Source organism: Juglans microcarpa x Juglans regia, chromosome 2D (genome assembly GCF_004785595.1).
Source record: "Juglans microcarpa x Juglans regia isolate MS1-56 chromosome 2D, Jm3101_v1.0, whole genome shotgun sequence".
Classification (NCBI taxonomy): Eukaryota; Viridiplantae; Streptophyta; class Magnoliopsida; order Fagales; family Juglandaceae; genus Juglans; species Juglans microcarpa x Juglans regia.
The window spans coordinates 40,616,870-40,631,465 of record NC_054596.1 but is presented as its reverse complement, the minus strand read 5'-3'; the positions used below and the strand labels follow the sequence as shown (position 1 = coordinate 40,631,465).

At 37.2% G+C, this 14,596-nt stretch overlaps 3 protein-coding genes and 1 long non-coding RNA gene across 4 annotated transcripts; 2 read left to right on the top strand and 2 right to left on the bottom strand.

The window, feature by feature from the left end:
- Positions 1-186: 186 nt before the first annotated feature.
- On the top strand, positions 187-1,157 carry LOC121250366 (photosystem II reaction center W protein, chloroplastic-like). The gene is made up of 2 exons (XM_041149482.1): positions 187-415; positions 701-1,157. The coding sequence occupies exons 1-2, from the start codon at positions 334-336 to the stop codon at positions 1,012-1,014; spliced, it is 396 nt and encodes a 131-aa protein (XP_041005416.1). The 5' UTR covers positions 187-333; the 3' UTR covers positions 1,015-1,157.
- Positions 1,158-3,471: 2,314 nt separating this feature from the next.
- On the top strand, positions 3,472-8,754 carry LOC121250363 (glutathione reductase, chloroplastic-like). The gene is made up of 11 exons (XM_041149478.1): positions 3,472-3,942; positions 4,971-5,196; positions 5,344-5,622; positions 5,723-5,899; positions 6,165-6,218; positions 6,338-6,486; positions 6,977-7,040; positions 7,113-7,283; positions 7,387-7,518; positions 7,821-7,908; positions 8,353-8,754. Exons 1-10 carry the CDS (start codon positions 3,518-3,520, stop codon positions 7,860-7,862), a joined length of 1,719 nt encoding a protein of 572 aa, XP_041005412.1. The 5' UTR covers positions 3,472-3,517; the 3' UTR covers positions 7,863-7,908; positions 8,353-8,754.
- On the bottom strand, positions 8,065-14,142 carry LOC121250367. The gene is made up of 2 exons (XR_005937772.1): positions 14,026-14,142; positions 8,065-8,163 (listed from the first exon to the last, which is right to left on the bottom strand). It is a non-coding gene; the product is annotated as an uncharacterized LOC121250367 (long non-coding RNA).
- LOC121250364 (U3 small nucleolar RNA-associated protein 18 homolog) lies at positions 9,230-14,156 on the bottom strand. Its single transcript, XM_041149479.1, is given in 4 exon segments — positions 9,230-9,631; positions 9,634-11,232; positions 13,902-13,953; positions 14,070-14,156. Coding segments are annotated over 2 exon segments (1,698 nt in total). The 5' UTR covers positions 11,210-11,232; positions 13,902-13,953; positions 14,070-14,156; the 3' UTR covers positions 9,230-9,509.
- Positions 14,157-14,596: the final 440 nt, after the last annotated feature.

Sequence of the window (14,596 nt, the reverse complement as noted above, 5' to 3'; positions counted from 1 at the left end):
GCTAGAAACTAAAAAGTCTGTTTCTCCAATATAATTCTCTTTTTTGTCTTTCCCAAACAGGCCTTGGGCTTTTGAGAGCAATATATTGATTCTCCACGGATTATGTGACACGTGGACAAAACCGATTGGGTTTCTGCGGATATGGGATATCCAATAAGGGGCTGTGTTTCTATCCAAGTTTGTGTGGTGCATTTCACAGATTTTGGACCAATAATAAAACTTGTAGATTCTTACTAACAATGAAATAAACTCTTTCCCCACAAGAAGCACTTGTTCTTCTGCACATAATTTATTTCAAGTCCCACTCAATTTTCTACCAAATTTTGAAGAGAAATGGCAACCATCACCACCTCAGTCTCGATCACGGGTCTCGTACACAAGCCTTTGGTTGGGGTCTTGTCCTCACCAGTTCTTGGTAAGACTTTTCACTTTTACTCGACTTCATGAATCAAGCCTTTCTGAAATCTTTCAATTGCTTATTATAGTAGGGAGAGGGAGCTGACAAAAGATTATTATTACATTACCACAAAATTGTCATGATAATTAAGAAAACTACCTTTGATAGACAAAAGTGTTGGATTTAGTTACACCAGTATGATTTTTTTGGTGAGTAAAACTATGTCAGTACTGGGCAGGTTTAATTTATAGGTTCATTGCCAAGCAATTTCTGTTCATAACTTTGAAAATATGGTCGTTCCAGCCTTGCCAGCAATGGCGAAGATGGGGAAAGTGAGATGTTCAATGGAGAAGAAGCCTTGTGCGCAGGAGAGTACTGTCTCAAAGATGGGCATGGGTGCATCACTGATTGCAGCGGCCTGCGCAGCGACCGTGTCGAGCCCGGCCATGGCTCTGGTGGACGAGAGAATGAGCACAGAGGGGACAGGTCTTCCCTTTGGTTTGAGCAACAATCTTCTTGGTTGGATCCTGTTTGGTGTGTTCGGTTTCATATGGGCATTCTATACTGTTTACACGTCTTCTCTTGACGAGGATGAGGAGTCAGGTCTGTCCCTTTAGGACAGGTTTCTAGTTGAAGGGGAATGTAGAAAAGGCCTAAAGAGTTTGGCCATTGATCCCTATCCATCTGTTGTAGCAAAACTACCAGCTTCTGTGTTTCCAGTTGTGTGTACGTACTTTGTTTCTTAATTATTCATTTCCTCCTATCTATATTTCCTCAAATAATTATTAATTTTATAAACATTTACGGAAAGCTGATGATCTTGAGTAAGAGATGAGATTGCTAATTAATTGTTCTGGAGCTGCGATTTTTTGTGGAGATCAGTACATAATTAGAACGCTATTGGCTAGCTATCTTCTTGGAAATTAGAAAATTCAAAAGCCACGATAAGATCATGTTGTTGCATCCATTTCTGGTTCCATCCATATAAAGGGTTTGATGAAAAGGAAGGTTTCGAAATGGAATCGTCAGGAGTAATAATATATAGATCCAGGACTATCTCCACGATCGATGGAGAAAGGAGGAGACATGATATATATATATATATATATATATATATATATATATATTGAAGAAAATGGTAGATATTATATATATAAATTGTTCAGGAAAATCAAGCTGTAAGAACGAGATTAGAAGGAAAAGAAAGAAGCACTTCCAGAACATTATGATAGAAAACAAAGAAAATAGAAAGCAAAATGTAATGTATTTGATTGAATCGAACTTCTATACAGATCATGAAGTTGATCTTTGTATACAACTTTTTTTAAACTAATCCCCAGAAGATTCCAACTTTGGTCAGTACTTGAGCTAACTAAAGTACCTAATTAACCATATCATGACCTAACTGTATTAGTATTACAAAAGATTAAGATGGAAAAGCAGACATTTTTCTCCCAATTATACCACTAATTAATAATGCTCTCCATTCTATGGTTAAGATGAGTAACCTTCCAAATGCTTTAATCACAAAGAAATCTTATAAAAATAAATCTACAGGTCCACGTGGTTAATTTGATATAATACGTTAGATTAATATAAAACTACTTGTACTGTAAAATAAATTTAATATATTCTATGAAGTCATGTCATAAATTTATTTTTATAAAATCTTTTTGTAATTGTAGAAACACCTCGACTAGGAAGTATAGGGTAGTGATATATACTGGAGTTGCAGTAAGTGGATATAATTTTTTAGATTAGGGTGGGAGCTGGTTCGAATCTCCATGCATGTCAGAAGAAGTTGCTGATTTGTTGAGTACAGTACTGTTTAAAATGGTGTTGCTGTGTTGAATATCATTGCTGTTCTACTGCAGAATTCCAGTTGTCATGTGATGAATGTTTGTTTGCTTCAGCATTTAGCTATTACCAATTACTGAGTTAAGTGATGGCGTTGTTGCAGAAGTTTTTGTTGGAAACTTACTGCATATACTTTGTTGGATGGCCATTCTCAACTCATGGGGTTTGCATTTCTATATCCCTACTGCTGGTGGTGGTGGTGGTCATGTAGTCTTTATGTCACCCTATTTTGATGAGATGCTCCAATTGTGGGGAAAAAAAATCAAATTCTTGAAAATACACTACCATTTATTACATTTGCATATATACAAATCTCAAACGTACAAATCTCACATAGATTTTTTATAAAAAAAATTAAACCTTATTATGAAAAAGCGTGAAATTTACTTTTTTTTAGCTAAACTTATTTTTTTAATAAAAGACTTACATAAAACTTGTATATTGATTGTCCCTAACGTTTCTCTTGCATTACTACTTTAAAAATAAGTTAAATATGATAACTCTTTCTCATTGTTGTCGAATATGACAGTTTGGCTCATAAAAAAAGAAGATTACAACGAAGTTTCGATAACGTCGGTTTAATTCGAAGACAATCCCTTGTACAAACAAAAATTATGTTTTTTTTTTTAAAGGAAATTGTCATAATTTATTTATTAGAGAAACTTATATTTATGACTTGATACATTATAAGATGTATCCGTATCAAACATGACATCATAAATTAAAATAATATATTTAAAACTCTATTAGTATATTTTTTTTTTTATGACTGGTCTGATCTTCATTAATATTGATATTATGTACAAATAAATATTTAAAAGATAATACTTTCTATTTAAGTCACTATTTATAGAAAGAGAGTACTCGTTCTCTACAAACAAAAATTCGAGAGGCGAAAACCATGTTTGACCCGAAAAACTTTTTTGGATTATGATATTGACTGCCCAATTATTTTAGACAACTCAAAATTGGGGGCTAGAAACTGATCATAAATATAAAAAATAAAAATAAAAATAAAAAATCAAGTGAAGAATTAGAATAATCGTAAAAAAATTAAAATAAGAATATTTTCGATGAACTAATTGGAATCGAACGATGTTATTGCTTTCCATCCGAAAGGGCATCGATCACCGTCGATCTTCTGGGACCCACATATGATTAACGGCCTGAAATCATCTCCACCCAGAGAGCACAAGGTATATTTTGTGTTCCTCTTGAAATCAAAGCAAAGATAGAAAGAACGAAGCAATCAAAAAGAAGCCAATGGCAACCTCTCTCACATTCACAACTCCAAAGCTCACAAACTCCTTTTCATCGCCATCCCTCCGAACCCTTTACAGTAAGCTCTCGATACCACTTTCCCTCTCTCTCACTCTCTCTTCTTCTTCTTTTTCTTATTCTTCTCACTTCCTCTCCGACCCCAGAACCCTCACTTGCCTTCCTCTCCATCGCCGCCGGCCCCTCTCTCTCTACCGCGACCGCCGCCGTGGCTTTGCTTCTGCTCGTGCGGATTCCGAGAATGGCGCTGAGACGGCACGACACTATGAGTTCGATCTCTTCACCATCGGTGCCGGCAGCGGCGGTGTCCGTGCCTCCCGCTACGCCGCCAATTCCGGGGCCTCTGTCGCTATCTGTGAGCTCCCTTTCTCCACCATTTCTTCCGAAACCACTGGAGGTGTCGGCGGGACGTAAGTTTTAGATTATAGTGTTTTTAAAGCTCTCTTTTCATATAGGTTTTTGGATTTATGTTCTCAAGTGATTTTTTTTTCTTTTTTAATTTTGTGTGTGGTAGCAGTATTGGGATTTGGAAATTCTGTTCAAGGCTTGAATTTTCTTTTTCTTTTTTTGTTAAATGAAATTTGAGTCATGGGATGGGATTGAATGTTCTTTACCCTTTTCTTTTGGTGTTCTTTTTGGGACATGAGATTTTAATGGTGTTTACTTGCTATGTGGAGGCTTATAGGTGCGTAGGGTTGCTTACGATCGCAAATTGAACGGGACTTATTATTGGAAATGATTGGAGGAATATGATATTGTTTTGCTATTAATGCTTTAATTTTAATTACTAATATCAGTTGAGCTTATTTGAGCTTCTGTTATCCCCGACGTGTGTATCTACTCTTATCTCAAAACCCAACCTCAGAAAAACAGTAAGCTTGCTTTCATTTGTTTGTGTCCTTTGATTGGATCCTTGTAAATGGAGGTTTCTAGAATTTGAATTACAATGAGTTTCAATATATTTTCTTGGTTGGAATCTATCTCTTCATAATTTTGGTAATCATTTCCTTTAAATGCCAATAAGAGCTGCCAACCGGGTTGGAGAACAGTTACTTTGTGTTTGTTTTGGTGCTTTTGAATAGAGAGGAATGACCTGACCTTTGATGGGGTGAAATGATTTTTTCTTGATCTAAAAGCATATCAAAATTTATAGTTTTGACCTTTCAGCCAGTGTAGGACAAGTGGCAGCAATGACAATCTTTCTTGCGTGCCCTACATGTTTGGCTGGCCAAATCCACCTCCTCTCTTTTGGCTTCAGCATTGCCTTGGATTAATTATCATTGTATTTCTTTTGACCGAGGCAATTCAGTGTTACTCGTTTTAGATGATGTACTAATAAGCAGTTTTGGATACACCTCCTTGTTGTTATTCTTTTATGATGTAAATAATATACAAAAATGAACCTGTGAATATTTTTGCAAAAAATTCTCTGATGCAGGTGCGTACTTCGTGGATGTGTGCCAAAGAAACTACTAGTGTATGCATCAAAATTTTCTCATGAATTTGAAGAGAGTCATGGTTTTGGATGGAAATATGAGGCTGAACCAAAACATGATTGGAACACCTTGATGGCTAATAAGAATGCTGAGTTGCAACGGCTTACTGGTATTTACAAGAACATTCTGAAAAATGCTGGTGTTACATTAATTGAAGGTCGTGGAAAGGTGGGATGATGCTCTGAGTTTATCTTCATATAATGGAGTTTTCTTTCTTTCTTGATTCTTACTTTCCATTTCTTATTGGTGCATATAATTTCAAGTTTACCTTACTTTTTTGCAAGCAATGCATTAATCACAATGAAACAACCACAGATTATGGACCCACACACAGTTGATGTGGATGGGAAGCTGTATTCAGCTAGACACATACTAGTTTCAGTAGGTGGCCGCCCCTTCATCCCTGAAATTCCCGGAAGTGAATATGCAATAGATTCAGATGCTGCGCTTGATCTGCCCTCAAAGCCTACGAAAATAGCAATTGTTGGTGGTGGGTACATTGCCCTGGAGTTTGCTGGCATCTTCAATGGCTTAACATCTAGTGTCCATGTATTCATACGGCAGAAAAAAGTTTTGAGGGGTTTTGATGAAGAGGTGAGAAACATAAATGGTGATAGCAGTGGACATTTAATAACATTTGACATTGTCAAGATGAAAGTTTTCACATCCAAACTTGTGCCTTTTATTCCTGCAGATCAGAGATTTTGTTGAAGAACAAATGTCTTTAAGAGGAATTGAGTTCCACACCGAGGAGTCACCCCAAGCAATCATTAAATCTGCTGATGGGTCGTTATCTCTGAAGACGAATAAAGGAACAGTTGAAGGTTTTTCACATGTAATGTTTGCAACAGGACGTCGGCCAAATACAAAGGTCTTTAAATTTCCCTGTACTTTGCTTTTCCCTGGTACATAATTCTTCATGTGCTATTGATTACTGTTGTTATATTGTCACAGCAAGGAATAGGTTTGATTCCAGGATTTTCATTAACTGCTTTGATGTGATTCTGGGAAAATGTTAAGTTAGCGAACCTGAAGATGCCCCACTTTGTAACTCGTACATTCGGTTTTAAAGCATTTGTAAATGTCAGATGGTATGAAAAAAGAAAATCACTTACCAAACTGTAAATTGATTGTAGAACTTGGGATTGGAGACAGTTGGGGTGAAAATGACCGAGAATGGAGCAATAGAGGTAGTCTATTCTGATACTTATGAGGTTTTCTTTTCAATTTCTTTTCGTTTGTTTGATCTCATATCTATATCTAGGTGTTGTTCCTTCAAATATAATGTTTCCCTTTACTGTTTCCTCAGGTTGATGAATACTCCCGCACATCAGTTCCTTCCATTTGGGCAGTTGGAGATGTTACAGATAGATTGAATCTCACACCGGTTGCTTTGATGGAGGGAATGGCATTAACAAAAACTTTGTTTCAGAATGAGCCAACAAAACCTGATTATAGGTATCTTTCCATCTTCTGATGATCAATTTAGAAATAGTATTTATTGCTTAATTCCAAAAATGCTACAAAGGATGTCTACAAAGTGCAGTTTAACCTTTATTAATTAATAATTTAGTTTTTTAAAGAAAATTACCAGATATCAGTAACATGAGCCCTTACTGTCAATTTCATGCCTCGTACTGTGAACATTATTTATTTGGCTTTGTGTATTTTTTTGGGATAAGTAAAAGCATATAGTGATGTCAGAGCTGCTCCAACACTCAAGATCTGCGTGCTTAAATTTATAAGACCATTTTAATAAGCATTAGTGCGACATGTTGTGATATTCTTTCTCCTCTTTGACTATGAAGTTTGGACAGATTTAGGCCCTGTTTGGATGATGAGATGGTCTCATCTCATCTCTTTTTATTTCATCTCAACATCCAAACGTGGCCTTAGAATAGGTCAATAGTTTGAACTAATATTTAGCTTTTTTTGCCCCCTTGAGTAGAGATGTGCCTTCTGCTGTGTTTTCCCAGCCACCAATTGGACAAGTCGGCCTTACTGAAGAACAGGTGATGTGTATTTGGCATATCAGCAATTTTAAAGATTGCCCTTCAGTGCTTGATTTTCATGGATATATGCAGGCTATACAAGAATATGGTGACGTTGATATATTCACAGCAAATTTCAGGCCCTTAAAGGCTACTCTCTCGGGGCTCCCGGACAGGATCTTCATGAAACTTGTAGTCTGTGCAAAAACAAACAAAGTTCTGGGGTTGCACATGTGTGGAGACGATTCACCAGAAATTGTGCAGGTTTCTGTCTTTGCCCCCAGATAATGCCCCCCTTCTTTTCTAGATTCAGTTATTTATACTATTTTGGTTATTCATGTGGCTGCATAATGTATTACACTCCCAGGGATTTGCGGTTGCCGTGAAAGCTGGCTTGACCAAGGCAGACTTTGATGCCACAGTTGGTATTCACCCAACCGCAGCTGAGGAGCTTGTCACGATGAGAACTCCTACAAGGAAGATCCGGAAGACATCTGAGGTTTTTTTAAGACAGAGCCTCTTTATTGCTTTTCATTTTATAGTCAAGTCTGCGATCTCTGACTTTGATTTCTGCAATAATGATATACTCCCCTCCCCCCTCTTGCCGACTTATTTTTTAAGAGGTTAAATTAGTCATGTTGTTGCTGCTTCTGGCTAAGAGTTTTTTTTTTTTTTTTTGTTCCAACAAAATATATATAATTCTTAGGTCTTCAAACCGGCAATCTGATCTGGTTTTGTATATTGATGATCCTTAAGTATTCCTTAGTCTCATATTACTATTGCTGCTCAAATTGGTTCCAGGGAAAGACAGATCGTGAGGCCAAAGCTGCAGCAGGCGTCTAGCAATAGTGTAGATCAACTTCTGCTCAGAGCACCTGGTCTTTTTAAGGTTTGAACAGGCGTGCATATATATATATATATATATATATATATATATGTAGACACACACACACACACACATATCACTTGGAAAAGAGTTCATTTGAATTTTCAAAGAAAAATTGTAGGAACTGTATTCACAATTAAGAGGCTTGTATAAAATTACCTTGATGCTGTATTTTGCACACCACCATCATATATTTAAACTGTGGCAATAGACAGCTTATCAGTATTTTTTTAGAGAGAGAGAGAGAGAGAGAGAAGGCTATAAGACCAACTTTCGTCCATATTATTGGTTTTGTTCTTCTCAGAACCATTGTTGGGTTTACTATATAAAAGAATTGTTCATTGGTTTTTATATGCCGAAGGTCAATTTTGTGGGTTGGTATTGTAACTTTTGAAATGGTCACTGTAGGCTGTGGTAGGTTGCTGATTTCCTTAGCCAACTGGGCAGGTTGTCATCTGGGAGCTTGCAGGCGAAGTTTTTACTGCGGAATAGTAGATGGATTGTTGGAGAACTTAGAAGCTGACTCAATATAGGACCATCAAGAAACTCGAGTGAAACCTCTCAGTTTTCTACAGTGATAATTCTATAATTCTGTCCTAAAAGTTTTGCATTTCTCTGCTTGGCGATGGGTGGCACTGCAAATTTGGGATTACGGATTCAACATTTTTCTTCTTTCCCGCTACATCGAGGAACACATGTTTCTTCCTTTTCTTTTTCTCTTTCTGGATCCGACCGACCTCTTTGTACATTAGAAATGGAAAGCATGTCAGTCAATGATGTGTTATTTTGTAAGTCATGGTTTTAACTGTTTTGTTAAATATGTTTAAATAAATATTTATGTTTCAATTACTGTTTCTCTTGCCCCCCACCCAAAAAGAATCCCCCAAACCTTCTTTTTCCATCTCCACAAAGAACTTAAGGTTGAGAACTTCACTACTAGTACTAAAGACCAAGGGCTTGGGTATCAAGATTTCCTTGAATCTTAATGCTACTAAGGAGATGGAGGATTGCAGATTATTATGTAAAAAGAAGCCCAGGTAAGGGAAAATATATTTCATTCGATTCGAATCAAGCAATATGAAATTTGAAAACAAACTCATTAAACAAATATATATATATATATATATATATATATATATATATATATATATATATACACACACACACATATATATATAAAGCAATAAAAAGAAAAAGAAAATTCAATCGATGCTGCATAGAAGCTCGAAACTTCGTTGAGATGGAACTGGAAGTCCTGAACTCTGTGTATGTGCAGAAACACAAAGATTGACTAGTTTAAAAATGGGATTATGCACGGTCCAGCTGAAAAAGATGGCAAGGATCAAATCATGCCAGCAGTATCAGATTGTACTCGGTACAAAGAATCAACTGATTAAGTTACAAAAATCTTAATCTGAAAAAAAATTTGTGCAACAAAACAAAAACAAGTCGTCATTGAGCAAAATTACTGCAGAAATCCTTTCTTCTGCAACCAGTACTACAAGCTAGAATTACTACAATATTAAGTGAGTCCACAAATAAAGAACGGATTGCCAGCATACAACATGAAGAGTACCATCTCACACCATATTGTCACACCCGCTCTAGGCTTGATGGTAATGATGCAACTTGTATAACAACACCTTTCCACCTGCATTTCCCATAGCCATGAAGCCACCACCAGGGCTGAAATCTAAACAGCGTGGATAATGTAGGGATTTGTTGAGGGAGGCCAGTTTGAGAATGCCGTAAATGACGGGACATGTATCAACTTCAAACTGTTCTTCTTCATGCTAGAACAAATTGCCAATATTTGACCATCGTTATTAAATTTCAGAAAATCCACTTTGGAGGTTAGATTTTCTATGGTCTTCATAGGTTTTCTCTTGCCCCCTAAAAACTCCTCTCTGTTGTAAATATTCACGATACCACTGTCTGAACCAGCTGCAAACAGTTTTCCATTTGAGGAAGTGCAAAGAGCCGTACCTTTTATGCAACCTTCATCAACAGCCTTATGGATGCAAGCCATTGTTCTCAAATCCCAGTGGTAGATCTGTCCATCACCACCAGAGCTCAATAATTGTTGCCCGCCATCAACAAAAGCTAAAGATCGAACAGTTCCATTCATCTTTAGTGTCCCAATCAGTTCCTTCGTTTTGGAAGAGACCAGCAAGATATAACCTTCATTTCCAACAAATGCAATTGTGCTAGAATCAGGAGAAACCTCAAAAAATTCCAAGCTTTTCTCCTCCCTGCCAACCAGAGGGCCTATTTTATCAATTCTTGCTTTAACTAAATCAAAGCTATAGAAGAACTTTCTCCTTCCTGCTATAATAACCTGAGAACCATCGGGCAAGAAAGATGCCTTCCGAATGGGACAATCATCAAGGAAAATACTTTGTATCTTGGTGTTCCGTTTTCCATCGATTTGATAAAATCTAAGCCCCCGATCCAATCCCGCAACAAGTAGCAACTGAGCATTCCGATGGAACTGAACAGCATTAATTGGACCTTTAGAAGGATCCTCTGTATTTGCATCCACAAGTCTTGAGTATTCAAGAAGTCCAGGCAACAATTTTGCACTGCTTCTCACAACAAGGTCTTCGTTCGTTCGAAGAACATCCTCAACAGTTTCAACATCCTCGTAACCACGGGCCAGTGCTGCCCCATTCTCTTCATCTGACGACTCATCATCAAAAGATGTATCATTACTTGCTCGTGAATCAAGTTTGGCCCAATCTGTGCTGGGGTTAAGCTTAACATGCTGAGCCCTCAATCTTGACACATACTCGGAACCAGAAATCAAACTCTCATCTTCTTCCTTCCTCAGTTTCCTTAATCTGTTAACTTGAGCAATATTTATTTTGGTTTTTTCTTCTTCCTCATCTGCCCAGACAGGTTTTCTTTGCTTAGTTTCCTCCTCACCATTAGTTCTTTCTGGGAATTCTTCATCCTCTTCATAAACAGAGAGCACACCATTTGCAGTTCGGTCCATGATGAACAAAGCAGAACCATTCTCAGCCCAGTCTCGAGTGTCTTCCTTGTCTTCATTCCCAAACTCAACAGGTGAATACAGGGACCCGAACAAAGAGTTCTCCAGCTTCTTCATTTCTCTGTCTTGCTCAATTGCCAACTTCTCATCCTCTTCCTTGCGCTCTTTCTTTCTCTTAGTCATCCTTAAAATATCCAAATGTTCATTTTCAGCATCTTCATTCCCTTGCAGAGATGAAGGCTCATCAGCGTCCTCCCTTTTAGTCTTATTGGCTCTACTTTTGGAGGGAAAATTTTGAGATATTAAATTCATCTTTAAGAAGAAAAATCCCGCTTCTGCAAAACAAAAGTGCAATTGTAGTGTCATACAGTATCAAAAACTTGTACAAAAATCTAGACAAGTTGTATAAATCGAAAAGCCCCAGATAGATGGAATATGATACACTGGTAAAGCATGAGTTCTAGATGACTCTTTAGAACAGGCAAGTTTCTTACTTAGAAAGAAAAAATAGATGCCACAATGACACATATCAAGCCAATTTGAAATTGCGGAAGATTCAATTTTACAATGACAATAACAAGTGCCTTATATAAGGTGCTTACAAATGAAGCTGAGAATTACCGATGAAAAAAACAAATGAAGCTAAGAAACACATTTCAAGGAATATCTTAAGTAAAAAAACCATTTACCCAATAGAAGATTTTTTTTTTTTAATGAATAACAGGTATTACCCAAGAAAAAGATTTGAACGATCATTACAAAATCTAAGGATATTTGTGATATACACACAAGATAGAGTACATCACATGTTACTCCTATGCAAATCCTGCACTGTTGACTAGTCACATGTTACTCCTTCTCCTTCCCAGCCCCCTGATGCATCCCTTTGAGGCTCTCTCAATCTGTCACACTCCTTTCGTCCCATCTCTCGCCAGTTCTTCTCTTCGTTCTCTCTCTCTCTCTCTCTCTCTCTCTCTCTCTCTTCTTTTGGCCGCAGCCACAACTATAGGGACTCCATAACGCCAACACTGTCCTCCATGTTGGATGCCACCCAGTAAGTCTTCCTCTCCCTCTCTTTCTCTCGGCCCATCTCACTCTTCTCTCTTCGTCTGTTTCTCACATGCTCTCTGTGTCGCTCTACTTTCTCTCCCTCCCTCTCCGTGGTTAGGCCGCCCCTCTCCAAGCTCCAAACTCCTCCGCTATTCACAAAGTCGCATGAAACCCCGGTAAGCCTCTAAATCCTCATCTCTTTGTCTCGGTCTCTCTATCTGTGTATACAGTTCTGACTCCCCCTCTCAACAACGATCTTTTCCTACTAAGCCAGTCACCATAACTAGTGGAGGCCACCGCACCCTGTCCAGCCACGTGCCTCACTCCGTCGAATCCTCGCTGCAGCACCACCACCTTGCCCTCAAAAATCCAGCCAACCACCACTCCGAGTTGAGTAAGATACTCTCTTGCTCTACCCATGTAATTGTCCTATATTTTCTTCGTTGTTCTTCAAGAAACCGAGTTGTCTATGATTGTGTATTTGTTTTGGAGTCGGGTGACTTTATGGTTTGGTTGAGAGAATGTGGAAATTTCTTGAAGGTTGATTATAATGTCATTGTAGGAAGTGGGAATGGGTGTAATCAGTGGGCTGGTGTTCTAAATATGCTGAGATTTGTGAGTGTGTTTATAATGCTGAATTTGTAATGGAGTTAAGCGAAATTTAAAGAGGTTGGGTTGGATATCGGCGAAGTAGTATTTTGGGGCATAGTGTACTTGGTTCATTATAACCCAACTCGGATTATTAAAAATAGAAAGACAGCAGTTTGGAAATTTATAAAAATTATGTAAACATTTTGTATTCATATTCTCATAATAAAAATTATGTAAAACTTATGCTAAAAGTTTTTAAAGTCTGATCATATATATGGGGATGCATGCAATAATAGATTAATTATACATCTAGCTAGCTGGCAAACTGGAATTAATTTCCTTTTGCAAATATATAGGATGCCACTGAAGAAGCTTCTAATTGCTTAATTCCTTCTATATATCCTTTTCCCCTTTACAATTCAGATATCGAATCAATTAACAGTGTATACATATATAAAACTATAGGCCTTTTGGAATGCAACGGTGACATCTAAACCACAGATTTCACTAAACTAATGATATTAGAAAACACAGCAAACGCCACCTTCATATATGCTAATGCATGTGCAAAAAGTTCCACCATAATCTTGATAGGTAAATAACCACTCCCCCCCACCTTTTTTTCTTCATTTTTTGAACTTTACAGAAAATGGTACCTTTAGAGTCATCCTTGTTATGATGATATAAAGAAAAGAAGATTTTGGGGTTTTGATGTTTCCTTCATATATGCTAATGCATGTGCCAAGGACTAGAAAGAGAGTTGCCTTACTATTAAGTCAGCTTTCATGTTTGAAAACCATAGTTTTTACAAAAGTTTCTCAGTTTTTCTTTTAATCTCAATGTAAGTATTGTTTTAAAAAATGTAATCCCTTTCATTAGAATACATTTTTTTAACCAATAAAAACCTCATATTTCCAAAAACAACTTCTACAAAACTAAAAAATATAAAACCCACTTACAAAATCTTCTTCCCTTCGTATTTTCATTAGACCCCATCACTTTTTCATGCTCCAATAAAATCCTCTCACAAAAAACTTTTCAGTAGAAACATATTTTTAATTAGTATTTACAAAACTCCATAAAGCTCATTTAATTTTTTTTTTTTTAAATTTAGAAAATCCAAGAAAATCTTACATCCAAACATCCTTTATACTCACTGAACAAACACCAATGCCAGTAATTACACTGAACAAACACCTCCATAGGGAACTCAATACAGATAACGAGACAGTGCCATCACTACAGCAGCGCATTGACAGTTATCCTTAGAAAATATAGTATACAGATCAATAAAGTAGTAGAACCCATTTCAAACACAATGTTTTCTCAGAACCCAAATCGAAATAAAATGCAGAGAACACACCTTGGGTTCTTGAAGTCGACGACGGAGCGACACAGAGTGATGAAGACGACGGCTACGAGGAAACGGAGCTTCGATCGGCAGAGGAAGAGTTACAAGAATCCATCAGTTATAAAAGCACCAACACAGAGAGAGAGGGAGAGTGTGTATGTGACATAGAGAAAAACTAACCTTGGGTTGTAGAAGTCGACGACGGAGCGACAAAGTGATGAGACTACGGCTAGGGTTTTGGCACGAGAGAGAGTGGGGGGGCGGGGGGCAGCGGCTGACAAGTGACAAGGAGAAGGAGATGGAAATAAACCGTCAGAACGGTGCGTTTAGCACCTGTTTTTTTCTTTTTGTTTTTGTTTTTTTTTCCGCGGGCTGGGCTTAAATGGATCTGAGTAATCGGTGAGACTGCATCGTGTCACGTAAGTTAATGGGCCTTATGTGTCACACCTGTCACGTGTGAGTCCAATATTAGTCTTGTTCCTTTTCTTTAAATTGCTTAAATGATTTTTTTTATTCTTTGCTTCTTGTTTGTCGGTGTTTATTACTTTTCAATTTTAGATAAAAAAGACTTTTATCTTACCCAAAAAAATGAACCTTTATATTTATATAATTTCTGCTTAAACTAATTATATTAGTTGATTTATGAGAAATATAAATTGACTTATGTTTAGCTAAGGCTACGTTTGGATGTTGAACTAAGTTGAGTT

Coding starts and splice junctions, on each gene's coding strand:
- LOC121250366 (XM_041149482.1), top strand. CDS start 334: ATGGCAACCATCACCACCTCAGTCTCGATCACGGGTCTCGTACACAAG. Junction 416..700: donor CTTGTCCTCACCAGTTCTTG/GTAAGACTTTTC, acceptor TGGTCGTTCCAG/CCTTGCCAGCAATGGCGAAG.
- LOC121250363 (XM_041149478.1), top strand. CDS start 3,518: ATGGCAACCTCTCTCACATTCACAACTCCAAAGCTCACAAACTCCTTT. Junction 7,041..7,112: donor TCGGCCTTACTGAAGAACAG/GTGATGTGTATT, acceptor GGATATATGCAG/GCTATACAAGAATATGGTGA. Junction 7,284..7,386: donor ATTCACCAGAAATTGTGCAG/GTTTCTGTCTTT, acceptor TTACACTCCCAG/GGATTTGCGGTTGCCGTGAA.